This window comes from Euprymna scolopes, chromosome 43 (assembly GCF_053919585.1).
Source record: "Euprymna scolopes isolate OS-2025 chromosome 43, ASM5391958v1, whole genome shotgun sequence".
NCBI classification, from domain to species: Eukaryota; Metazoa; Mollusca; class Cephalopoda; order Sepiida; family Sepiolidae; genus Euprymna; species Euprymna scolopes.
The window spans coordinates 21,640,580-21,667,309 of NC_136524.1; the positions used below are offsets into that span (position 1 = coordinate 21,640,580).

Below are 26,730 nucleotides of genomic sequence, written 5' to 3' on the forward strand. Positions count from 1 at the left end.
CTGACAATATACAACTGTGCTACTGCGACAAAAGCAATGTAACACGTAAAATTTAGCAATTCAAAAGTGAAGGAGTTCCAGCAGCAATTGTCTAATATGACAGTGTTCACCGACATTGATCAAAGCGCTCATTGCTTTTCTGGACATGCCGCACGAGTGACGAGGTTTGTTTCAGTTTCACTTTTTTTATACTGAAAAGCCAAAGACGCGTGGGCCAATAAATATAGCGAAAATCACGCATAATTAAAGATACACGCGAAGTCGTTTCATAAATCTTAGCTATTATCATCTCAGTAGCATATAAAAAGTTATAAGAATGAGCAACCAACTCGAGAACCACTCTGTAAAAAAGCCTTTGCCAGACATACAAAAAATGCACACATTATGCCTTTTTATATATATATATATATATATATATATATATATATATATATATATATATATATATATATACTAGTGGCGGGGGGTACCCGGCATTTAAAAAAAACCGACATTGATCAAAGCGCTCATTGCTTTTCTGGACATGCCGCACGAGTGACGAGGTTTGTTTCAGTTTCACTTTTTTTATACTGAAAAGCCAAAGACGCGTGGGCCAATAAATATAGCGAAAATCACGCATAATTAAAGATACACGCGAAGTCGTTTCATAAATCTTAGCTATTATCATCTCAGTAGCATATAAAAAGTTATAAGAATGAGCAACCAACTCGAGAACCACTCTGTAAAAAAGCCTTTGCCAGACATACAAAAAATGCACACATTATGCCTTTTTATATATATATATATATATATATATATATATATACTAGTGGCGGGGGGTACCCGGCATTTAAAAAAAAGGAAAAAAGAAACGTTGGTCGGGTCTTTGGAGGTGTAAAAGAAAAAAAAAGTTTTAGTCGGAAGGTAGGATTGAACCACGAAGCCTTGACGCGAAGGTGGAAACGAAAGGGAAAAAAGCCAGGCACCTAACCATCTCGACCACGATGGGAGAGGAATTGATAAGCGTGTTAAGTTAAGGTTTATAAAGTGAAATATACAGGTGTGAGGAAGTGGCGTGATGTTTGACCTAATTTTGCACTGCAAGCCAGTTAGTTTCCCCCGCCGCATCATTTGCTTTTCGAAGACGCGGCGAGCTGGTAAAAGTCAGGCAAATTAAATACACACGCAAACCCCGTTAAGTCGTAGATATTACGATTTAGACGTGATATAAAAAGTTTTAAGAAGGAGCGAGCCGAGTGAGAAGGCTGATGAAAAAAGCCTTTTGCAGACATACACAAAAAGCGAATATAAATACACGCACACACACATACATTTTCGCTTTTATATATATATATATTATGGGGGGGGGGGCAGCGTTGCCAGAGTGTTTGGAGGTGTGTGTAGTTTTGGGTAAATCAAAACTCTGGGGAGTTAAAACAAAAAAAAAGTTTTGGTAGGTGAGTATGAGGATCGAACCCGAACCCTTGAGGCGAAGTTGGAAATTAAAGTGTCGAAAAAAAGCGTGCGACGTTAACCATTGGCCCACCGCGAGATACTAACGGAAACATGTTTGAATTTATTTAATTACTTAGATTTGGCAGGTTCACGTTTTAATGACATAATGAGGTCAACTTTGACTGCAAGATAGTATTTCATTTACTGCAGGAACGCTTTTTTATTTTTATTTTCCCAAGATGTTGGTGGGGTCCACATTGAATAGCAATTGTTTGATATAAGGAAAATATATATATCAAAATATCGAAAAAAAAAAACACAAAAAAAACTAACATAAGGCAAACAAACGATGTTAAATGTAAAAATCGAAAAAACAAAAAAGAAAACAGAAAAATGAACATTAAAAAAAAAAACAACAAAAAAAAAAAACAAACACGTGAAAAATGGCTTAAATAATCCTATTTCGATATTAAAATTTAAAAAATCGGTGGGTACCCGGGTGTTTTTGGGTGTGTGTGGTCAGTGTTAATGAAAACCTAAGAATAAGCGAAGTAAAAAAAAACAAAAAAACAGAAAAACGAACGTTACGTGAAAAATGGCTTAAATAACACTGCTTCAATATCTAAATTTAAAAAAAATCGGAAAAAAAAAAGAAAAAAAAGAAAGACATCTAACACCACGATTCAAACCCAAAACGTTTAGATAATGACCCAATGCTCTAACACACTGAGCTAAAACGATGTACATGAAATTGTATCAGTTCTCCAACTATTTAAACTAAATCAGGTCATGACGTCATCTGACGCATGCATAGAACTGATCTCGTCATGAGAGGACTGTTTTTGTATGACGAAGTCGACATTGAACAAACGTTACTTAGCTCTCTTGAGACAACTGATTTCGGCCTGTGATTAGAGTCGAGTTTCGCTTTTTTTTTTATACCAAAAACCGAATGTAACGCGTGCCGATGCGGGAAATGTCGAATAATTAACATTTGAAAGTCAATAAAATTAAATAGACAGGCGAGCTCCGTGGGTAACTCTGAGATATTACAATTTATAGATGATATAAAAAGTTTTAAGAAGTTGTGAAGCGAGCGAGCACTTCTCTGAAAGAAGCCTTTTGTGGACATCGAGGAAAAGCATACATACATACATACATACATTTTCGCTTTTATAGATATATAGACTAGCGAGGGGTACCCGGCGTTGCCTGGATGTTTGTAGGTGTGTGTGAAAAAACCGGAAACCTTGACGCGCATAGTAAAAAAAACAGGTGCCCGTGAAAAAAAAAAAAAACGAAGCCTTGATGACGCGCAGTTAGAAAATAGTAAAGTGTGAAAAAAAAACAAAAAAAAAAAAAAAAAAAAAACAGGTACACGCTTTTGATTGACGTAACCGCGATAGGTATTCAGCAGTTACGATTTTGTGCGGGGACAGTTTTTAAATAAATAAATCGGTTTGTTTGTTTTAACTAAGTTTGAGGAAAACCAGCTTCCTGTTTATTAGGGAGAGTGTCTCGAAATGAAAGCTACAGTCTGATATGACGAAGTCGACATTGAACAAACGTTACTTAGCTCTCTAGAGACCACTGGCTCTGGGCCGGTGATTAGAGTCGAGTTTCGCTTTTTGTTTATACCGAAAACCGAATGTAACGCGTGCCGATGCGGGAAATGTCGAATAATTAACGTTTGAAAGTCAATAAAATTAAATAGACAGGCGAGCTCTGTGGTTAAGTGTGAGATATTACAATTTATAGATGATATAAAAAGTTTTAAGAAGTTGTGAAGCGAGCGAACACTTCTCTGAAAGAAGCCTTTTGTGGACATCGAGGAGAAGCGTACATACATACATACATTTTCGCTTTTATATATATAGACTAGCGGGGGTACCCGGCGTTGCCCGGGTGTTTGGAGGTGTGGGTGGTGTTAAATAAAAAAGAACTTATTTAAGTAAGAACCAACGCTAGACGACCTCCAGGCGCGCACCTGTCAATTTGGTTCTTACTTAAATTCAAACATCTTTCAGTAACTCATTCTGGCTGGCCGATTTTATTTTCAAACTTCGCCTCAAGGCTTCGGGTATGATCTTACCCCCCCTCCCCCCGGTTTCTTTTTTATTTAACACCACACACACCTACAAACACCCGGGCAACGCCGGGTACCCCCCCCCCCGCTAGTGTATTATAATAGAGCAAAAGCAGAGTACCCCTATTCCTATCCACCCACATTCTTTTTATATACTCTTTCTTTTTCTCTCACTGTTCTCTTTATTTTCCACTTCTTGTTTCTCTCTCGATTTTTACAAGGAAGTTATCACTTATCAAGACCCAAAGAGTATTCGAGGATAAGGGTCAATAAGTGTACAATGGTCATCAGGACAACAAGAGAGTCATCATCAGTAGCAGAAATTGAGTATAATTTAATTACTTAAGGGTACATCTCAACAAGAACTTGTTCACATTGAACTTGGAAAATGACCATATTGTAGTCAGCTGAAAAGCAAGCCAGTGAAACAGTGTTCCACAGGCAGGCAGTTCTAGGAAAGAAGCTTTGTTCATGGAATCTGCATTTAGATTTAGGCAACTACTAGTAGCAACCTATCAGAGAGAAAAGATTTGATGGTTAAGAAAATATTTCCAAATATTGCATAGCTACAAATTTTGTGAGATAGACCTTTATTCCAAACCCTATCAAATATCTCGGATATGTCCTGAGCTATTGCTGGTGAGAGAAAACCCTCGTCAATAGATTCACTGTTTCTATGTGAAACTAGTCAATACATCAGCTGTTGAAGCATTTCTCCTTCAGGCATCAATTGAACAGTATTGCAAGAATACTTGCTCATTCCAGTTGCAGCTTTTTGGGTACTATAACTGGAATATTGTCAGTACCAGATGATTCAACAGCTTTGTTCAAGAATGGATGCTAGTTCTGGTTGTAGCTTTTCAAGTACAATGACTGGAATATTATCAGGACCAGTTGCTTTGTTAGAATCAATGTTTTTGATGAGTATGGCGACATCACAAACAAATATGTGAATGTCACCGAGATTATTTTTGGTCTTAGGAAAAAATTCAGGCAGTAGATGGCCCTGATCACATAGAGCTGAGTTTTATGCAAAAAAAAAAAAATCAACTTTTGCTTGTTGATGGTCAGGATAGAGGACACACATCTGTTCAGGACTTTGCTTGTTATTTACCAAACTCATGGGAACCAAGCCTCTATTCTAACTTGGACTGAGCCTATGACTCGTGTTTTCTATAATCCTTTGGCAGTGATTGCTAGCAGCAATTGTTGCCAGTTCTAAAGGAGACTTTAGTTTCTAATTAAGTTGAAAGCAATTGAAGTAGTGGTTTCTGTGTGCAATGGCAACAACACATTCAGGGATGTACTATGGGTGACTGTTCGGTTTCTGTTTAAATTTTTTGGAGGGTATATAGCTGTCTATGCCAATGGTTAACCAATCAGTTAAGTCAGATGCTATGTCAGACGCATTCTTTTTTAACATATGGCATAGGGATAGTTCCAATATGAACGTTTGGAACAATCTCAGTCAGCCATTGAGTATCGGTACACTGTTTAATGGAGAGGGATTTTTGGAATTTTGCTATACTTTGTTTTATCTTTGAAACAATAGAGTGATCAGAAGACTGCCCTCTCTTTCTAAATAAATATTTACAATTTCATGCTACCTTTCCATGTTTAAAATAATTTTGTTAGAATAATTTTGAAAAACATTTCTTTGAAATGAAATTCCAGTTCTATCTTTGAACTCATAATTCTTTGGGCCACCTATGATCTATTTTAATAGAGAACGTTATTCTTTATAATATATATATATTCGTCATAAAGGATCTTCCTGGTATCCTCAACAAAGTAATAGAAGAATGACATCTTTAATATATTGCCTATAAAAGAAATGTATAACCAAATAAAAGCTACATAAGATGAATGAAACTGCCTGTAAAATCTCCCATTATGGTTTAGCAACCATTCAATAAATATATTTTATCTTTTTACACATTTGAAATTTAGGATTAAAATTTTCTTGAATTTAAATAACTTGAGTCTTTGTTTAAAAATTGATTGATGATTTCTTTTATTTAGAAAATTTCCAAGTTTTGATGTCAATCCCTTATTTTTTTTTTTAGATGCCAAAAGTTGGATAATTCCATAAACTCTTAATATTAGAAATAAATCAATGTTTTTTTAATTTATTAATTTTTTTTAATTACTCATAAAAAAGAATCAGTCAAGTAAAAAAGTTCTAGTCTGGTATGTTTAATGATTAACTTTTTATAAAAGGTTTTGCAAAGTTTGGTACATTTGACCCATTTTACTGCCAAATTGGGCTTTGAAGTGTGTTTACATGTTAAAAATAAGATGTTTTTCATGAATGAAAAAAAAAAAAAAAAATTAGCCTAATCTGTATGATCTCATGAATTATAAGTTCCAATTAATTTCTAAAATAAAACTTAATTGAATAATGAAAGTTATTCTTCTGTATCATTTCCACAAAATTCTTTGCGACAGCATGCAATTTTTATCAACATTATGAGCTATGGCATTATACATTTTTAAAGTTTTCACTTATTTGAAGCTTTTAATCTCAGTTATACACTGCTTAAGTTTGTTTTGTATTCCATATTGCGCAAAATGCAATGTCAGACTAACCTTAAATGGTCATAACTTATTGAGATACTAGTAAATTTGTTTTATTTATGTTATAGTACTATGTATGCATACTTACAAAGTTCTTTCGGATATTGAAAAAAAAAAAAAAAAAAAAAATTCAGTTTGGGATACCTATTACAACTTAGTAGATCTAAAAAGTTATGGTTGCAAGTTCAGTTACAGGCACAGACTAAGGAAAACTTGAAAATGATAAAAAATGAACTTTAGAGACATTAATATAAAGATTTGATCAAAGATAGATTCTCCAAGTTGTCTAATGCAGGCCAGCATGTAAAATTTTTCCATAAAAGAATTTACTTACTAATTTTCAGAACCAAAGAAAAAAACAAAGTGATGATTTTTCTTGCTTGTCGGCCTCTTCACCTCTGACATGGGTTCTATAATCTGAAGAAAAAATTTTAAAAATTAAAAATAAAATAGAATCTATTTTATCTTTAAAATTCTACATTTGGGAATATGTTTTGACAGAAACAGGTAAAAATGCTTTCAATAGTTATTCAATATTACTATTAAAATAATTATTTTCTTTAGACTAATTTTTTCAATCTAAAAAAAAAAAGAAAAAAAATTTAATTTTTTCAAAATGGATGGATAGATATATGAAAAATAAATGCAAGAAATCTTATATTATTTACCTGATATCATCACTTGAAATCTAAAAGAATATTTAACATCCAGCACCATTGTAGTTCCTTTATTTTTAGAAATGTAATCATGCTTTAGTAGTGAAAGTTTAGAAAGGATTAGAGGCAGTATGTAATTGATAATCAGGATAGTTCATTTATTATGATGAAGAGATGGGTGATGCACCTTGTGATAATGCGCATATCAAAGAAATGCTGCATTATATAAAAAAATATCAACTATCAAACCACCTACTGATTAAAAAAAAACATGCTATATGTACATTATGATTCCCAACTGTAATTTGATGTTTACAAAAAAGAAAAAAGAAAAAAAAAAAAAAAAAAAGAATTATTTGTTTTATTGTTTGTTGGGGAGAGGATAAGCATACCTTGGTTGAATCCCTGTGTGTGCGTGTGTCGTAATTTTAAAAAGATATTCAGCTGTAAATCAACAGGTTATGTAAAAGAAAAAGTGCGTTTAAGGAATAATTTTTTTTTTTATGGTGGGGTGGAGACCAAAAATATCTAGGGCGAACCCCAGTGTGTTGTGGCAGGATTAAAATTGCTAGGTCAAAGTACCTTAACTATAAAAAAAAAAAAAAAAAAAAAAGATATGGTTTTTCACATGTTTGAAAAAGAGAACCATTATAGTTCTAGTCGTAGCATTTCTACTAATACTAATATTACTAAAAATAAAAATAAGAAAAATAATATTAAAATCAAAAATAGTAGTATTAGTAGTAGAAAAAACTTAAAAATCTGTAAAAGCAGTGAGTGCTGTACGAATGTAAAGGGATATAAAATTGTTTTATCATGGGAGTTTATGAAATAGAGGCAAAGAAGGAAAAAAAGGGAAATTTATGCTACTGAAGGCACATATGCAAACCACAAGAAAACTCAATGTTTAAATATGTGCTTGTATCAGTGTGTCTCTGTACGTAAGATAATCAAGCTAAATAATTTATGTATGTGACGGTTGTATAGTGAGGAAAAATAATTTTTGCATCAATGAATAAATGTACTTTTTCTGATTTAAAGGAGTCAAATAATAGGAGCTTTACATGATCATAAAATATTTGGCAGAAGATAATAAAGCAATATAAAAATGCGTGTTTCTTTGACTAAAAAAAGAATTCAATTCTAAGTTAAATTTACAAGACGATGTACAAATAAGAGAAAATAAAAAGCTATTTATTGAAGATCTTTTTTTTTTACTGATAATCAAAATGTATGTTAACATGTTAATTAAAAACTTTAACCAAGATCAGAGCATAGTATCTGTTTAGCCATAGAAACAAATCCAAGTGATTCCGGTCTATATATATTAAAGTCCTGAAACCAAATCTTATTAGCAAGGCTACCCAACATTATGCATATATAGATATATTTAAAATACGACTGAGGAAACAAGCTTTTTTGTTTTAAATAATTTTATTAATATTTAAAATGTTACCAGAAAGAATATAAAGAATTTTCAAACCTCAAATAATATTTTACATTTAAATAAATTTCAAAAGTATTATATGAAAAAATAGCAATAACAAGAAAAATATTTTAGGACTTTATTCTGAATTTGTAAATTCAGAATAAAGAACTAAATTTTTTTGTCTAACTTTTGAAATGACATATTTTGTTAATTATTATTAATACACATTTCTCATAGAAAAATTCATATTATATATTTTTCCTCAATAAAACCTTGCTATGCAGATATAACATTAAACCAATGTCGTTGTTTATAGGCGGTAATCATCAGAAGTTGTATTCTGCGATGGTTCAGTTTTTATTTGAATATAATTATTTCAATGCACACATCCTAATACGTAAAGCATTATGAATTATGTTAAAATAATTTAAGTTCAAATAAGAACTATTACAACAGAATGTAAGATTTGACAATTGTCACTTGGAGTTTTTATTATTATTATTACAATGAGATTACTATTCATCAAGCTTCAAAAACCACTTGAAGATAAGAGTTAATGAGTGTCCGATGACCAAGGAGACATCATTAAATGGTGGAAACTAGAAAGATGTAATTATTTAAGAGGACTTCTCAATAAAAATTAGTTTACATTGGACTTGAAAGTCAACAAGTCATTGGGCCAATGCCAGTTTTGCACATGAAGAACAGGCCAGGTTTGGTCTCCCGTAATCAACTTCAATCTCTGGAAGGTTAAAGCCCTAATGTTGGAGCTTAAGACCTGCTATTAAGGCTTCTACATTGAAAACTAAGGTTTTGGATTTGTATTGTAATTCATTCATTTTGTTCATATTGAAGTAAGAGATGTCCGTGGAAAAGGTCAGCCGAGTTGTTTAGAGTAGAGAGAAAATGTTGGGTCTGAGTTGTAACTAAGAATTCTATCTGCTCTATTATATATTTTTAAAATCTATAAGATTGAGTACTATAAAATGCTGCTTAAATGCCAAAGAATTTTTTAGACATTTTTTGTAGTAGTATTATATATATATATTTTTATAATTTCATATATCCTAGCAGGACCCATGTCATGAGATTTCCCAAGAAAATTACGACACTAAAGAAACTCTTTTTCCTACCCATGAACCCATTTTATAATTAGGATACCAAAACAGAAATTATAAAAAAGACCCCCCCACCCATCACTCATTTAAAAGTCAGGTTTGTAACTTTTGTTGTAATTTTTTTTTTTTTTTTTTTTTTTTTTAATTTTTGTAAAAATTTTCTTATAGTTGGAAATAGGACATCCTACAGGATGCCAGATATTCCAACCGAAAGATCTTATTCTAACCGTCCCTTTCAAGTTTCTTGCATTTGCTTCACTGGTAGCTTTTGGAAATTCTTTTCCAAGAGTCCAGGTGCTCATATAATTATTAGAATGAAGATCTACCTAAGACTTTAGTTTCTTTTCATCTGTCATAAGACTTTGGTGTTTTGTTATCTTTTTCCCTCTCAGCGTTATTTATCCAGCATCACAAGGGACATTCGGTTATAAAAGACAAGGTGAAAGTTAAATTGTTTGGTTCTGTTATTATTCAGGAAAAAAAAATATTAATCAGGGAATTTTAGTCATCTATATATATAAAACGCAAAAGTAGCACGTGCATTTTTGTATGCCCAAGAAAAGCTTTTTTAGGGGGTGGGGGTTTACTATGTTTTAAAACTTTTATATACTCCTTAGATCATAATATCTATGATTTGCGAAGGGACGTCGTCTCTAGATTTATTTTGATCGCCTTTTATAAAATTCACACTATTCCATCCTCTTGCGTGTTTATCTTTTTCGTATAAATAAAGTGAAACTGAATCAAATCAAGTCAGCTTGCTGGCCTTTGTAGCCGGCACATCTTGAAGAGAATTAGCTTTGATCAATGTGGGGGAAACCCTTCATATCAGACAATTGCTATTCATTTGAGAGTTTCCCTTTTTTGGGGGGAGCTTTGCTTCCAACATCGTGGGGAAACAAATGAACTGGCAGAAAGCTGAACTGGCTTTCAGCCAACGTTCATTTCTGCACCTGCTAGCAAGTCAACTTTTTGATTGACACCACAAAATTTGAACACTTTTCACTTTCTACGACTTTGTAGTGTAGCGGTAAGATGTCACGTTTTCTTTGATTTTCTTTTCCGCTTTCAAGCCTCCTTACTAACAATTTTCTTCTTCTTTTACACCTCCAAACACCCAGGCAGCGCCCGGTTCCCCCACTAGTTATGAATAAATGATATAATTAAATAAGATCTATTAACTTTATAATAGTGTATATATGTTTCAATAAGTAAATTGTGCTATAATACTTGTTTTAAATTGTTTATCATTAACAAAAAGCTAGTGTTTATCATGTAAAAGTATTTTAAGATGGAAGATGGATAAAATAACTTTACCATTTTATTCCAGTCAGAATAGATGAAAAGCAAATGAAATTTATTTGTTAAGTGAAAGCAAATATAAATATACTTACTATAGTAACTTATTTTAAATGAACATCTTGTAAAGCAATAGAAAAAAGTAAATTTGAGATGGCAGTAGGAAACAGATTCACAAAAAATGAAAGTGATAAAGAAAGCAAATCATTCTCTAGAAAGGGTGTTCACTTTGATGATTACAAGTGGAATAATTACATATGTATCTGAAAATATATTTGTTAGAGTATTTCTTATGGATAAACGAAGTACATGTATTTTGAAATCATGCTACTGCAAACTATACAACATAAAAATAATTAAATTTTCATCACTAAATATTAGTTATTAAAGTTAGAGGAAGAGTACATGTGATTTATGGAGTGATCTTTCTCCAAATTCAATCTAAACGCAGTTAAATGGGTGATATATGTTAGGATTTTTTCTAGTTGATTCTTATATGCATGTGATTTGATCTAAATAGTTTAGTTTTTGGAGTTTCAGCAGGAGACACACAGATGAAACCAAAGGTATTACATGTTATATTTTTATCATGAAAGCAATGATGTCACCACCATCTCTCACATACAAATAAACTGGTACAAAAAACAATTATTCAAAAATAAAAAGTTTAAGACTATGAGAATATTTCATGTTTTCTTAAACTATTGCAAGTAAAACAATTTTTGAAAAGAGAAATATTAGAACCTAAATTATTATAGAAATTATACAACTTTATGCTTTAAAAAGTTTTAATTGGAGCACAGAGAGGAGCTGGTGCTAGCGTGATAGCAACAGGAAGAAGTTCAGATAATCCTTCTGACATTTTTAATCAGCAGCGTTACCAATATTCACCAAAGGAAGAATTTATCAGATAAGAGTATTGTATTGTACGATGAAAAAATATGATAACGATACGATGAATGTGTTATTTGAGCTTCAGAGAAATATTAAATCTTGATAGTAGAGTACAGAACAGGAAACTTAGTTTAGCCATATTGAACGAATGAATGAAAGTTCCTGGGTTAGTGGATGTACATCAGTTAAGACCAGTCAACAAGGGAAGGCCAGGAAAAACATGAATACGGATTAACTTTTTTTATTTTTTACTAAGGGCCTACTGCAAAGGTCACCCAGGGTTAAGGGTTAATGAATCTGGTAAACAAGATGCATAAGTGTGGATCTAGCCTAGGTTAGTTTGAAAGTCAACTTTAAATGCTGTTCAAGACATGCCAGCACAATTCTTATTATCTTCCCACCTCAACTTTTGGAACTTTGAAGAATTGTGTTGGATTAGATATACTAATGCTCCCACCTCCAACTCTTAAAAACCGACTCCTCATGTCTAATTTTGCTTTTGTAGAAGAGGAGAAATGCCTTTAGGTATTGTATCTGTGATCTCGTGGGTGAAAGAAGAGGAAGAAAATAAAGACAATGAGAGAAGCCCTTGTGTTAGGATCAAAGTGTAGTATCTGCTCCATTCTCACAGAATACGTACATTTTATTCATAATCCAGAGAGCCTCCTTCTCCCCGTCTTTTGAAAGAATTGAATATCTCGCCACATTAAACAGAAACAAGTCTTTGAAAAGAGTGATATTAAACAGTATTACGTTTAAAATTCTAAAATCGAATATTGTCATTTGAAAAACAAGTTTGTTTGGGTTTTTTTTTTTTAAACGATTTTAATAAATGTTATGAAAACTATGAAAAATTCGGCTTTTCATATTTCAAGAATATTTAAATATTTTTCAACTATGCCTTCATGTTGAACAGTAATCTTTTCACCTTCATTTTTTGTCTTCCTTTTTTTAAACTATACTGTTTGTTCTTGTAATCAAATTTTTTTTATTATTAAAATTTATTTTTATATTAAAGTACTGATTCGCCATTAGATTACTAATTTGACCATATTAAATTAATGTAATATTTACCAATTTGTTAGACGCAAATAACTTTAGATATACATGAGGATTTGCTCAATTTAAATGACTTTCTATACAAATCCCTTTCGAATTTCGAAGGGTTACAAAATGGCTCAATATATGTTACCGTGACATAGGCTGACATATAATCGGTGGGGTTTTAACAGTATTTTGTATAGTTTTTATTTCTAACTCCTTTTCCCAAACTTACTGTGTCAAAGAGAGATAGAGTCGGGCGCCATTTTTAATTTTCCAATACATCGATAAACACTTTTTTGAGCTGAATAAACACGTTACATTAAATAAAAACACAAAAAAATTATCCAGTTAGGTAGAAAAGTAACTCATCTTGCCTTTAATAACATTTATTTGTTATATATTTGTTTGTTTTTTTGGCGACTTTTTCGAATCTATGTGTACAGTAATACAAACACGATTAAATTAATTCAACTTTTACGATATCTTTTGTTTATCGAATTGTTAGGTGAAAGTACAAAATAGTTAACTCCCTCTCCTACGTTAAGAATGACTTTATATAGAAAGTTATTATTTAAATACGATCCGTAAACTGCACAAGTACACACACACAAAAAAAGTTTTAAATTCTAAATTAAACTTAATTCATCCAACAAATAAAAAGGGGATCCCTTTCACGAAAAACTTGAAAATTTAAGAATTAATTATTTGTTACAAAAATAAATAAATAAAAATAAGCAAAAACTTTGTTATAAAATTATTTTTATACATTAATAATCTAAAAAATTAAACTTTCCGATTTTGAATTACGGTGTAACAAAACTTAATATCAAAAGTATCTGTAAAAAGATGTTTAAGAAAAATTGAAGGTATTTTTTTACAACTCGCCCCAGCGTAGTATAAACACCCCAACCTCCCCATGTTAAGAACGGCTTTCGGAATACCCCCCCCATTCATGTTAAGAACGGCTTTCGAGGTTGAGGATGTTTATTCCGAAAGCCGTTTTTAACATGGCGAGGTTGGGGTGTTTATAATACGCTGGGACACGTCGTAAGAATTTACCAAATTAAAGACTATTGAAGATGTGTACTTAATAAACTATCAGATTTTTAAATATTAATTGCGTTTATCCGGCGTTGACCGGGTGGGCGGAGTAAGGTTGGTGTTTTTAGAAAAATATTTCAAAATATAGTGATGTTTACATTTTTTTTTTTTTTTTATATAAATTACATTTTCTAACTTATCTTTGAAAAATAAAAATCCATAAAAATATTCAATCAATAGGCTTATCAAATAAAATAATCGAATGTACATTTAATTTAAGAATAGACACAGAAATCTTGTCGGATTTCGTTGTGAGGAAACGTTTTTTGGGAGTCGCGAAAACCGAAACGAAAAATACATTTAAAAAGTATAAAAGCGACATCAGTTTATTTTGAGTAAACAATTTGTAAAAATATTTACATTTTACAACAAATAAAAATTTTCTATAAATATTTAATGCTCATAATTTGTTATTTTTGCAGTTTTAAGATTTGTTTTTGCAAAAAATTAGAGATTTTAAATGTATAATGTTTGGGAAAAACTTGTTTCCTGTTTATAAATCAATTGTATTACAGTGAGGAATTAAAAATATATAATGATTAATTTAAATTTAAAGAGTAAATATTGCATAAAAGCATTCAAAGGGAATTACAAAGAAATCGTGATTCACGCACATTGATCAAGAAAGAAAATATGGCATTTTTAAAATTTCAAAATAAAGCTATAATAGGAAGTTTAACAACAAATTTTAGTTATCAAAATTATCAAACAGTGCAAAAAAAAGTAAGTATTCGATAAAAAAGGGGGATATTTTTATTAAAAAGTTGTTAAAATGGATTCATATACAAAATTAAATAAATAATACAATTTTGATTTAAAAAAAAAAAAGGGGGAGAGGAAAAACGTGCTGCCATCTCCGCCTGCAACGAATGGCGGGATTTGAAGCTTCGACTTACCCGTGCGGGCCAAGCACAGAAACCCTTCATTTTCGCCCTGAAAATCAAATAAATTGAGACAGATTAAAGCGAAATTAATTGGAGAAAACTTCATGCACGATCGGAAATAAATTTAGCGATATGAAATCGAAGTTTAGTTAATAAAATTAGGATTAGACTTACCAAACAAGATCACCAACCTTGAAGTTAGACGCCATCTTTAGAAAGTCACGTGACAGGGAAAAGCATTCTGGGATTTGAAACTGCATCTTTCCTTTTAATGGCGCCACAAAAACAACAAAAAACAATCCTTCTTCTTGGCCTTAATTTTCCACATGCTCTCTCTCTCTCTTTTTCCCGTTACTCCTAATTTTACCTAACTTAACACAGACAATTTAGCTTGAATGGGAGTATATTATGATTCGATTTAAGATAGTTTCAAGAGGCTATCCTCCCAAGCATTACCCCCTCTTTATGCAGAGGCGATTTGTTTATTGCCAAGCGCCCATACTGTGTAATACTGACGGTTCCGATCACGGTAGATTTTGCACCCATCCAGAGTGTATTCCTTTGAACGGTGGCTTAATCCCCTCGCTATAAACCGACCTTATGTCTAACTTTACTGCAGTTAGAGCCAGGTAATTTAATCTAATTAAAGACGACTGTCATAAGTTTCTTATTTTACTCATATTTTAAGTGACATCTATTATTTTACACAAATTAGGGAATTATAGTACCTATTTAACGCCAACTTACGAAAGCTGGATGTGGCACAAGGTCGCTTTAATGAGAGAAGGGTAAGGGATAATACAGTTAACCCCCAAAGAATTGCCTCACTCTAGGAGAATTTCTCTCTTCTGATTGACTGAGAACAAAATAGATACTACACCTTGAATTATATATTTGCCAAAAATATTTAAAAAATTAGTTAATACAAATTAGGCACAAGGTCATCAAAAGTGGGAGGAGGGTATTGGACATCCTTGATTTAAAGTGATAAAACTGTTTATCCAACTCTTTTTTCCATTCTATTTTTATCCCAAGTAAAAGCATATTATATTATGGATAGAAGGGGCTGCTATGTGGGATCATTCATAACAGAGGTTTGTGGGGAGTTGAGTAGCAAGATATCCGTTCACATTACATTTAAACTTCTGCATGTCAGTATAGCCAGAGAAGCATGAAGGGAATTCCAAAGTCTAGAAGTCCAAAAGAAGAAACTACTAGAGTATACTGTTTTCCAGCATCTAGGGAATTCAACAGTGAAGGTGCAGGATTTTGTTTCTTGTCAGATTAGTCGAAAGTATGTACGGCAAGGTCACAAATGCTATGAGTTCATTAGAGCACATTTCAGTAAAGTACTTGTAAAACTAGAATCATCTCAATCACCATAATACCACATTTACACACTGGGCTTAAAATAACCCAAAAGTAGTTGGAAAGTTGTATTATTTATGAATATATTCATATTAATTTGTATAAAACAGAAAGTGAAGGGCAGAATAAAAAGCAAAAGATTTGGTGAATAAAACCCTCTTAATTCTGTAAATAATCCCCTCCACATTTTTTTCCAGTTTGTTCAGAACCAAAAACAAACAGGTTTTCTATAAACGGGATTGCGATTAAAGTGGAAGAGAAAAGAAAAAACAGGAGATCTAAGTTGGAAAATAGGTGGTGTCCTACCGAGATAAATTGAGGGAGGCCAAGGAAAAAATATTAAATGTGAGAAATTGATAGCTTGGAAGATTTCTAGGGGGTGCAGTCTCATTCACTGTACTAGCTAAGAGGCTAAACTTGCCTAAAAGGTCATGCTCAAGACGGGGATATATACTCATATTTGACTTCTTTTCATACACATGAGCTTACTATTTTTATCCATCTTTTTGCAAAAGCCTAGGAATATTGTAAGCATTTTTTTATCACATCTGATCTTGACCTTCAACTGGTGCTTGAAGAAAGCAATCAGATCCTGATCAGCAAAACATTAAACTCCCTGGTCATCTGTCAGATGTGACATCTACAAAACCCTTCGAGCTATGGCCAAGATCCCAAGAAATACCATTTATCTTTCCTTGTCCCACACCAGTCTAATGGTCACAATTATATATGATATGTTTGACCACAGATACTGTTAGGGATTAATATGAATTGTCACTTCATTGATATCCCTCGAAATGCCAGAGTTTGTGGCATTTGAAGAAAGTATGTCCAGGCGATTCTTCTTCAAGCATATCACAGTGGAGACATTTAGGTGAATCCTTCATTCCGGAACTGCATTATATGGCATTGAGAAGTAATGCATTCCAACCCAATCGCCAGGTCAGAGAAAATTCAGAATTGTTGAGATCATTTATATTTAGCACCCAACTCTACTTTGAAATGATCCTGTCCTCTGAACACCCAAAACACTATAAAAACAAATTGTCAACAATGCAACCCTCTCCCTCACTAATCAGCTGTGGAATTTCTTTCTAGAAGACCCAAAAAGATCACTGAATCAAGGAAACTTTTTGAGCACAGTTTGACACTCTGAAGAACTGCAATTCATCCTTTGGCTTATGACAACTCTTGATCAAATGGATGAGAATAAAATCAGGAAAGATAATATCAACTACAGGATTCCGAACAAATCTTTCTGTCAAAGGTTAGGAAAGCTAGTCTAGACGTGTCAATGACATGAATACATTGGATACAGACCTTTTTCCTGTTCTAGAGAAGTGAAGAGAAAAGGTGCTGAAGGACATTTTGATGGTTCACAAGCAGTGGCAGTACAAACGGTCAGTAAAGGATGAGAGGAAATACATAAGTGCCACATGTTTCAGCTTTACTCATTAAGGAGTGCTTCATTTAAAACCAAGTGTTAACCAATGCTTTGACCTTTGAGTTTACTTTCAATCAGTTTCTTTCTAGTTAGAGGCTTAGCCTAAATCGCATAACAAGGATTCGAACCAGGGCATCTGTCCAGAAGAAAGAAGCTAGAAGGGTGGTGTCACCACCGCAAGCACCCAACCACATATCGATTAACTTGCTGCGGTTGACCACTGTGATTGTTTCATAGTGTGTAAGTGTCTGTCATCATCTCAGTGTCTCTGAAGCATGACACAAAGACAATGATGTCACTGAAAAATGCGGAAATCCTGGTTCACACCCTACCATGCAAAGGAATTCCATGTAGGTCCAAACTTGTCTCACCACAGCTTAGTTTGCAAAGTAGCGGCTCCAATTCAAGGATGTACAGCAGGGGTGACAACAAACAGTCTTGACTTACCAATTGAGAGATAGCAAAGAATTACAAATGCTTTCCATTTACCTGCACCACTGCTATCAATGAGCGATACAGAATAGAGATCCATTTGTGCAAGTCTGGTTTAAAACCAACAGTTTCTAAAACAGATGTGAAGAAGTGATGATCGATCCTGTCGAAAGTTTAGGATTAATTCAAGTTGATCAGCATAGCCCATATGTCATCTTTTGTCCCCTCTAGGTTCATGTGAATCAGATGCAAGTTTTTCTGAATCTATCTCCTTTTCAGAGTGTAGTTCTGTTCACGGTCATTCAACTCTTTGATAAGACCTTGCAACTAGTTCAATAACATCTAGGGCAAAATCTTTAACTCATCTTTAAATCATTTAGTTTCTACCATGTTTGTCTCACTTCTCCAGCCATGTGATTACTTGGTGACTGGACCCAGGATATAACCTCATTAAATCAATGGTTGAACACATCCTGATACTCTATAACCTTGCCTTTTCAACCAGTTGTTCTAGATGCATTAAAACAAGGAGAGTCAGCTAAATAGTCAGCCAAACACCTGGGCCAGGATGTTGGGCAGTTGGGTGAAACCCTCCTTAAATTCTCCTAAAATCCCTTGCAGAATATCTCAAGTCAATTCCAAGATATGTCCATCTGAATGCTTGGTTTTTCCAATATACCTATTTTCCTTACACTCATCTTCTTCAGTGTTCACAACTTCATTGGAAACTTTCATTAGCGCAGCCTTAACAAGTTAACCTTCATATTGTTGCTAGTTTCGCATCATAGGTTCCAGTTAGTTAGTATATCTTTACAGTATCTTCCTAGCTGCTGCCCGGGTTAGTTTCTCTTCCACATACTTCTGTGACATGACCGTCTCCGGGAGCAGTAAGGCTCCCCATTGAGTGGAAGTTGACACTCCTGAAACACTGGAGAATGCCAGGCAGATATGCTTGTTTTATTTGTTAAGTATTATTGTATGCCCGGGCAACAGCACCGACCCTGCTGAAAGGAAGAGTTAAGTTATAAATTTTATTATTTTTATGAAACCAACATATAAATTTTATTGTTAGTGGAAAACTGGCAACTTATGTCATTTTGTTTGTAATGGAAATCGAGGTTATGAGTTTAATCTTTTGGGGCCTGGGAAAGTGGCAGACCGCAAGCACACATGCAGGGAATAAAGGATTTCCCTGAGGTGATGCACTTACTGGCGATTGGTCTAGGGAGCGACCGAACCTACCCCGTCACCTCTGTACATAAGTGAGTCCCCACACCAAAATCGGCAGTTGAAGCTGAGATTTGAGAGAAATCAAATACAAGTCATTGCCACCCCTCTCTTCCCAACCGTCGCCACCACAAAACTGAGAGTAATTAAATCTAATTGGGACTCAGTCGAGTTTTGTCAAAATCAACATCTTACCAATTGTATATAAGTTATATTTTGTACATCTATCTTGAATTAACCAGTAGAATAGATATATATGAGTCTGTCTTTCTTTTATGTGCATGAAATCGATTCATTTTCAGTGTGACAGATCGACGAGGCAGTGGTCTATCAACCCAAAAGTGAAGTGATTCTGACCAAATCAACTGAGTTCCCTGTGAAGAACAAACACAGGTAATAATAATAAATTGCGAACAGACGGGCTTACCTGACAAACGCTCGAGGTGTGCACTCTGCAAAGCGGGCATGTCCAAAGAAAAATGGCAAGATGGCGGCAGCCGGTTAATATTGCCAAGTAATCACGCAAAATCTCGTGTTCTCTCGCACACACGAGAGTTCAGCTTAGCATAAAAACGGGTCACGGTGAGCAAGAAGGGAGAAGGAAAAACGTAGTCAAGACAAAGACGACGCTTCTGACGACTGAGAAGAAAAAAGAAGAAAAAGAGCAAGAAGTAGAAGAGGAAGAAGAGAACGATACATGAGAAGACGAGGTGTGTGCGGTTTTGAGTAAATCGAAACAGACAGAAAAAAAAACTCTGATTACAACATTGGGATCCATGACCGAGGATTGACTCGTATGTAACGAAGGAGTTCTCTATTAGGGATCGCTGAGGGTTCACACTTCTTTTCCCTGGCCTTATCTAATACAAGATGCTGAGTTTATTTTAGTTTTTAAGCTACCCCACCACTTACTAACTGCCCTCACTAAGACCAGCTAGTTTAAGCCTATTTCCTAAATTCGACCAGGCCATAATTTCCTAACTAGTCAGTGAAAAGTAAGACATGATATAAAGTTTATTTCACCTCTTCTAACGAATATCGTGAGCTGCCTGTCAGTGTTGCACCCAGTTTCAAAGTTTGCCTACACTATGCACTATACCTAGTGAGGCCAAGGAGAAGGAACAAGTCCATGCCAACAGGCAGAGGGTTAATTTTGAAAATATCCCAATTTAAATGAGATTTTCTTTTTGCAAGAAGAAGAGTGGATTGACTCCTTTTCTTCCTTAGCTCAAATTGTATTTGTCTAGAAGATTTGAAGCAGGCTAGTGAATGGATGTGTACAGGTGTACATTTTGGTAAAGGCAGATTCTGTCGCAGGACTGGTGCTTGTAAAATGGAAGTAGGTTTTTTTGGGGAGTTATTATTCTCGGAGTGGACTTGACTGTATGGATATAGACTTTGGAAGTGTTAGGGATGGTGTATGTTCTATATGGTACTGGATAATCTTCCCTTTCCCCTTTGCGCTTCATCCTTTTTTTTTTTAGCCAGGTGGAGGGGGTGGGACAAATTTGTGTCAGCTTCCTCCTCGTTGGTTCTATCCTCTTCAAAAGAGAACTATCTTATTTTATTTTTTTGTCCCCTTTTGTGTCATGGAAACATTCTGCTTTTGCTCCTGATTATATTGCTGCTGCTGTTGATATGGCTGCTGCTGTTCCTACGAGTGGACTGGTAATGAGATCATGATAAAAGTATTTGCATTCTTACGCCCTCTGCTCACCATTGTCTTCCATCCCTTCACTCTTTCTCAAGTCTTTGCTGATCTTGAGATTGGGATTAGAGTAGAAGTTGGAAGAGTAGCTAGTAGCTGGTTTGAGTACCAGAACTTGAGTAGCCGGTGGTGCTAGTTGGCTGAGAAATGCTTTTTGTAGCAGTTCTTTACCATATAGCCTTGCTTCTGGCAAAATCAGAAGTGCAGATAACAGGCTTCTACATAGACCATCATATTCTGGTTTCTGTGTGTCAGCACCTTCATGTTTGATATTCAAACATTTACAAACTGTACATTTCATCCATAAGTGAAATGCATTATTGTTATATTTGCACTGTTTTCATTATCAACACAATAAAATAATAATTTGTAGTCGAAATCTAGTGATCATTGCTTCTAAATCTCATCTTGTTCCACTACAAGAGTTCTGTTTAAAATTGCATGCAGATTCCTGAGTTTGACAAGATACACCTGAAGAAGGTCGGAGGTTATATTAGCCAAAACATTGTGAAAATGACACTCAAGATGAGAACAGTAGTCGGAATTATACAAATAATACAAATTGGTTAAACAGGAAAAACTGGAATGGACCAAAGCAATAATAAAAACTGAAAAAATGCATTCCTAACACATGCAGAAAAGTTAAAATAAGAAATTATTTTGTCTCCCTCATAAATGCTGAGATGCAATACATATATTAAAAAAATATGAGGAAAAAAACATTAGTGCACAATTTTCTATGCTCAAAATACTGTTTTCAACATGAAAGGAAAGAGTAGAAGAATATTTATTTTAAATGTGCTGCAATTGGGTATTGTCAAACTCCAAGCAGCCATGTCTAAGTCGTCTATGGGTGGCACATCATGCAGCACATGGTAATCATTTTAACAAAAGGTGAGAAAGTTGAAACATGTTTATAATATGATTTGCTCCAAGTCCATAAAATATTGTATTCATTAAAGTTATTTTTTTTGCAAATTTTCTTTTTTCAAGTTTTTAAAATATTTTTACATATACATTTAAAAAATAAATTGACTATACTATTGTACGCTTGGTGATAGACATAATCAGTGGGTTGGTAAATGCAGTCTAAAAGAAGAACTAACCAATATGAATTGGTTCTGAAAGCCTACAGGCAATCATCCCTATCAAAAAGAAGAATATTTTAGTAGAAAGGTAGAGCCTGACTATGAAAGCCTCAAGCAAATTATAATGATGAAACAATTTAAACATTGTGTCCACAATAAATTAAAAACTTTTGTGGATTAAAAGCAATTAGTTATTGGATATGGTATGGCTACTTTGCGTTACTATGTGTTAATATGCAAACAATGCAAAACCAAAATCGAGAACCAATTCAAGAGTCTCCAACATTAGTCCAAACACTGACAAAGGTTAACCGATTAATTTAGGCCAACCAACAAATCAGGACAGTCAATATTCAAAGAAATCTCCCAACCCCAGTATTTAGACTGGCAAAAAGAAAACTCCTAATGTATCCATGTTATGGTAAAGCAGGATATTTTCTGTTAAATTGTTGGACAAAAAGAAATGATAAGTGCAATTTAATAGTAAATAAATAAGAGTTTTTACACATATGCGTTCAAAGTGTCTGTACGGGGGTCTTTTATCACCTTGTCTGATGATGCTGTTGTTTCTTTTCATTGCATTTCATGAGTGACTGTCAGTCATTTTATCGTTTTACTTTTGAATAAAACTCTTTTCATACAGGCAAGACATAAGGAGATGTCCGTCAAGTTTTCTTTAAGGTTTTATTAGAGAGAATTTATTCAGGAGAGAGACAAAGAGACTAATGTTATTGTAGCTAGTTATTTACTTCTTAAACTTAACTTTTTAACATAACAGAATAAGTGACCTGCATGGACAAACATCGAAGTAACATTCACCTTAGATTATAAGTTTCCCACATTATTGACAGTGTCTCATTTGCATGGCTTCCTGGAGAAACTGATTTCAAAACTTTAGTTTTAAAATCAGCTCAGAAAACATAATGTCATTCATCATTATTCAACTCTGCTTTGTCTAGCATTTAACCTGTTGAACTCTACTGCAACTTTACATCACTCATCCTGCATTCAACCCTGGCAATCATTCTGCTTTACATGCACTCAGTGTGACACTTGTTATTGCCCAAACTAGATAACTTAATCGCCATTGACATAGGCTACCTAACATATAACATTTGAAGTATTTGCAATATCATCAATGAATGTGACAAATAAAGGTGTAGAAGACAGCTACAAACCATTTATGGTCACTAGGTTTGTACATCACAGGGCATATTTCAGGAATACAAGACCTGTAAGAATTCTGATCAGTCATAATATATAATGTAATTGTGTGTACCAAAAACGGCTACTGGCAAATCTTTTATAAATGTGAGGAAGTTATGGTCACCATTCTTATTCATGACATATATTACTCAGTTAATGATTATCCTGGTAGAAGTCAGAGAGATCTTCATGATTCTCTTCACCAATACCTTGATAATAACCAGAAACAATTTGGCTGGTCCTGCTTCACCTCAAAGTGACAATCAAATCCAATATCTCGCACCGCATCAAAAATAGAAAATAAGGCTGTAGAAAAATAAGATAAGACACATTGTCTCCTGCACAAGCCAACAATAAGGTAAAAGAAAGTAAGGAGAAAAATATGAAAATAAGGTGGTTAGTTTTAAATTCTGAAGCTAAACATAAAGGAGACGAATCACTTCATTTCAAACCCTTGTAAATCTTGAAGATGACCCCAAAAGCATTAGAAACTTCACAGAATCCAAAGAAGAAAGTAAAAAAAAAGGAGTAAGATGGCCCTACATAAGTTATTTCCCTTACACTCTTAAGAAGAATTTGAGTTATCTCCCATGAACCATAAATATAAGGAAAATCTTACCAGAGCAACCTGAACATTAATCGTGGATAATTTAGGGAGCTAAATTACCACACAAGAATTAAGAAGTTGTTTTAAACCATTTGAGGAGATTATGAGTATCAGCTGTTGAGACAATGTATTTGTTTTAGTATAACACGTTTAACTAGTTGTAAAATCACTCTGGCAAATGGAGGATGGGAGTCAATAAGATTAAACTCGGTTTTGTAAAACATGGCAAATAGCTCAATAATATGTCAAAATCTGTAACATAAATTTTTATATAATAAACTAAAATCGTGACAGAACCTCCCTTCGTTATCGGTTTTGTTTGAGTGGGTCAACCATTCCACATTGTGAACATTTAAGTCTCCACGTACGTGAATGTTTGCTGAAGGATACGCAGACAGGACATGGTCAATTTTCTCAGATATGCTTTTAAAGATAGTAACTCCACTGTTGTGGGGGCGATAGAGTGCAAATATAAACGCAGTAGTGTGAGCAAGTGCAACCCAGAAGCAGATATAGGGTAAATTAGGATCTTCTCTGGAGATGTCCCTACCACATGGAAAGCCATCTTTAATGTAGGCACATACTCCATGCCCATAGCAATCTTGGGGGTAGGATTTAGAAGTTAAGTTAGAATATCTTTCAATTACGAACTCATCTAGGGAAATAGTTGGCCCAATGCTAGTTTTACTTAGGAATAATAGGTTTGGTTTAGTCTCCTGTAATAAGTTCGAACCTCTGGAAGGTTGGAACATAGACTCCTGGTGTTGGAGAAAGAGAAATCTCACTGCTGATGCAATTCTCTATCTATATAAATGCCGTCCATCTAAGGATGGAGTATCGTTGCCACATCTAGGCAGGAGCTGCTAGAAGCAGCTTATCCTGCCTTGATAGAGTACAAAATAGACTTCATAGCTTAGTGGGGAATGCCCTTTTCTCTTCCCAGCAACCTATTTCCCACAGAAAGGATGTTGCGAGCCTCTCTTTGTTTTATCATTATTTCCATGGCAAGTGCTCGCCTGAGCTCCAATCTCTAGCCCCCCCCCCTCGCCAATCTTTCACAAAAAACATTCGTCTAGCTGAAACCGCTGTCAATAATTTTCCTCACTCTTTGACCATGCTCAAGTCAAAACGTAGATTCTATGAACAAAGCTTCTTTCTTAGAACTGCACGCCTGTGAAACTCTCTTCCGTTTGCCTGTTTTCCGACTGACTACAACTTGGTTATCTTCAAGTCCAACATAAACAAATTCTTGATGAACCGCCCCCTTAAGTAATTCAATCTACCAAATTTCCATTACTAACGACTACTATGATATTATCCTATTGATTACTGTACACTCAATAACCCTTATCCTCAAGTGGCCTCCAGACCTTGATAAGTGGTGATTCCTATGTATAAAAAAAAAAAAAAATACCGATCCTGAGGTGAGTAAAATTAATTCATTGTACTGAGCAGTTTTTGCTTTTTATGTGTGAATCTACCAATAGTCTCTCACTCTTATGCAGGGCCCACAAAATCTAAAATCTAAAACTAAAAGGTCTGGCACTATCAGCCAATCCCCAACGTCTGTCCCATCATCGCAGTGTTGTATCCCTGTGCACGTTTTACAAATACTTGAATGGAATGTGCTCCGTTGAACTGTTAGCACTGGTTCCCCTTCAACATACTCCAAACTAACCCAACAAACAGCAAAATCTCACCCCTTCATTGTTATGGTCCTTAGATGCCAAAAATCCTTCTCCCTAATAGTTTCTTCACTCAAACTGTTAGACTTTGGAGTTCCCTTCCTGGTTCCTGATTGTACTAACCTATGGAAGTTTAAATGTAATGTGAACAGACATCTTGCTGCTCAACTCTCCACAGTCATCTGGTAGACAGGATCCCAAATGGTAGCCTCTTACATACCAAATGGCAATATGCTTTGTTTGGCGTGATAAGGAATAAAATAGAATGTCACCTTAAAATTAATTCAAGATAAAGCTCCGTTGAGAATTTTTATTCAAAGTTTAATCCAAATCTGTTACATAATTTTGCATTCTAGAAAATGTCTAAAATTTAAAGCTGAGCTTAAGGGATCTGGAGAAAATTTACATTCAAGAAATCATGTTTGATTCATGTCTGATGACTATGGGTAAAAGTTAATGCAATTTCCTAAACTTTTTTTTTCAAATAGCATGGACATATCATGCTCTTAAAACCCTTTAAAATACTTTCAAGAAACTGAAATTTGAAGAATTGAATATCTTATACCTATTACTTAAATTTCACAAAAATCGAAAGCATTGCAGCTGAATGCGTACAAAGGGCTTCCACCCCTTATTCTTATTTGCCCCTTTGCATATGCCTAGCAGCCCTGTTCCAATTTTTATAATGATTAGTTATAGGGTTGGATCAAATACAATTGTATTTGTATTTCAATTGTATTTAAATACAATTTTAATGTAATTGTATTTGTATTTGTATTTTTAGATTTAGGAATAAATGTATTTGTATTTGTATTTGTATTTTTAGACTTAGGAGTAAAAGTATTTGTATTTGTATTTGTATTTCTGGTAACCTAAACGAAAGTATTTGCATTTCAATTGTTAAATGTCAGTATTTGATCCAACCCTGCAACTGACTATGCTTAAGTCAGTTCTCAAAGATGTCAATGGCGTCAACTCAGCTATTTGTCTCCTAGGATCGTGCAAGAACATACGAGAATTGAACGTAGTGGAAATAGCAATGCTAAAAGAAGTGGTGCAAATTTTGGACCCATTCCAAGAGGCAATGTCGCAAGTGGAAGGAGAAAACATGGTGACACTTTCTTGCGTTGCACCAGTTGTATTTGGCCTTGAACACAGCCTCAAACTATTCATGGAAAGTAAACCAACCTACTGCTTAAACTTGGCTAATGCACTACAGTCTTCTATCAAAAAGAGATTGCATCCATTTCTTGATAGGACTGATGTCATTGCTGCAGCTGTCATGGACCCCAGGTTTAAGCTGTCATGGCTGTCATGTGAAAAAATGAAAAATAAAAATATTTCGAAGATTGTGGACCTAATTATTTCGCAGTCTTTGAAGAACACAGTTCAAGAGAGGAAGTTTTTCATGACCGTGAACACAAATCAAGACGAGGCTGACAT

The 26,730-nt window shown here is 34.1% G+C and overlaps 1 protein-coding gene across 4 annotated transcripts in view; it reads right to left on the reverse strand.

The window, feature by feature from the left end:
* The window catches only part of LOC145268228 (cytokine-like nuclear factor N-PAC), a 75,284-nt gene extending 60,525 nt beyond the window's left edge, over positions 1 to 14,759 (reverse strand). For 3 of the 4 annotated variants that reach the window (XM_080123545.1, XM_080123544.1, XM_080123542.1), the window contains exons 1-3: positions 14,697 to 14,737; positions 14,535 to 14,571; positions 6,432 to 6,514 (exon numbers count right to left, since the gene is read on the reverse strand). In XM_080123545.1, the coding sequence (XP_079979671.1) occupies positions 6,432 to 6,514; positions 14,535 to 14,571; positions 14,697 to 14,731 (155 nt within the window). In that variant the 5' untranslated portion in view covers positions 14,732 to 14,737. Of the gene's footprint in view, positions 1 to 6,431; positions 6,515 to 14,534; positions 14,572 to 14,696 lie in introns of all 4 variants that reach the window. The other variant, XM_080123543.1, reaches the window with a different exon arrangement.
* Positions 14,760 to 26,730: the final 11,971 nt, after the last annotated feature.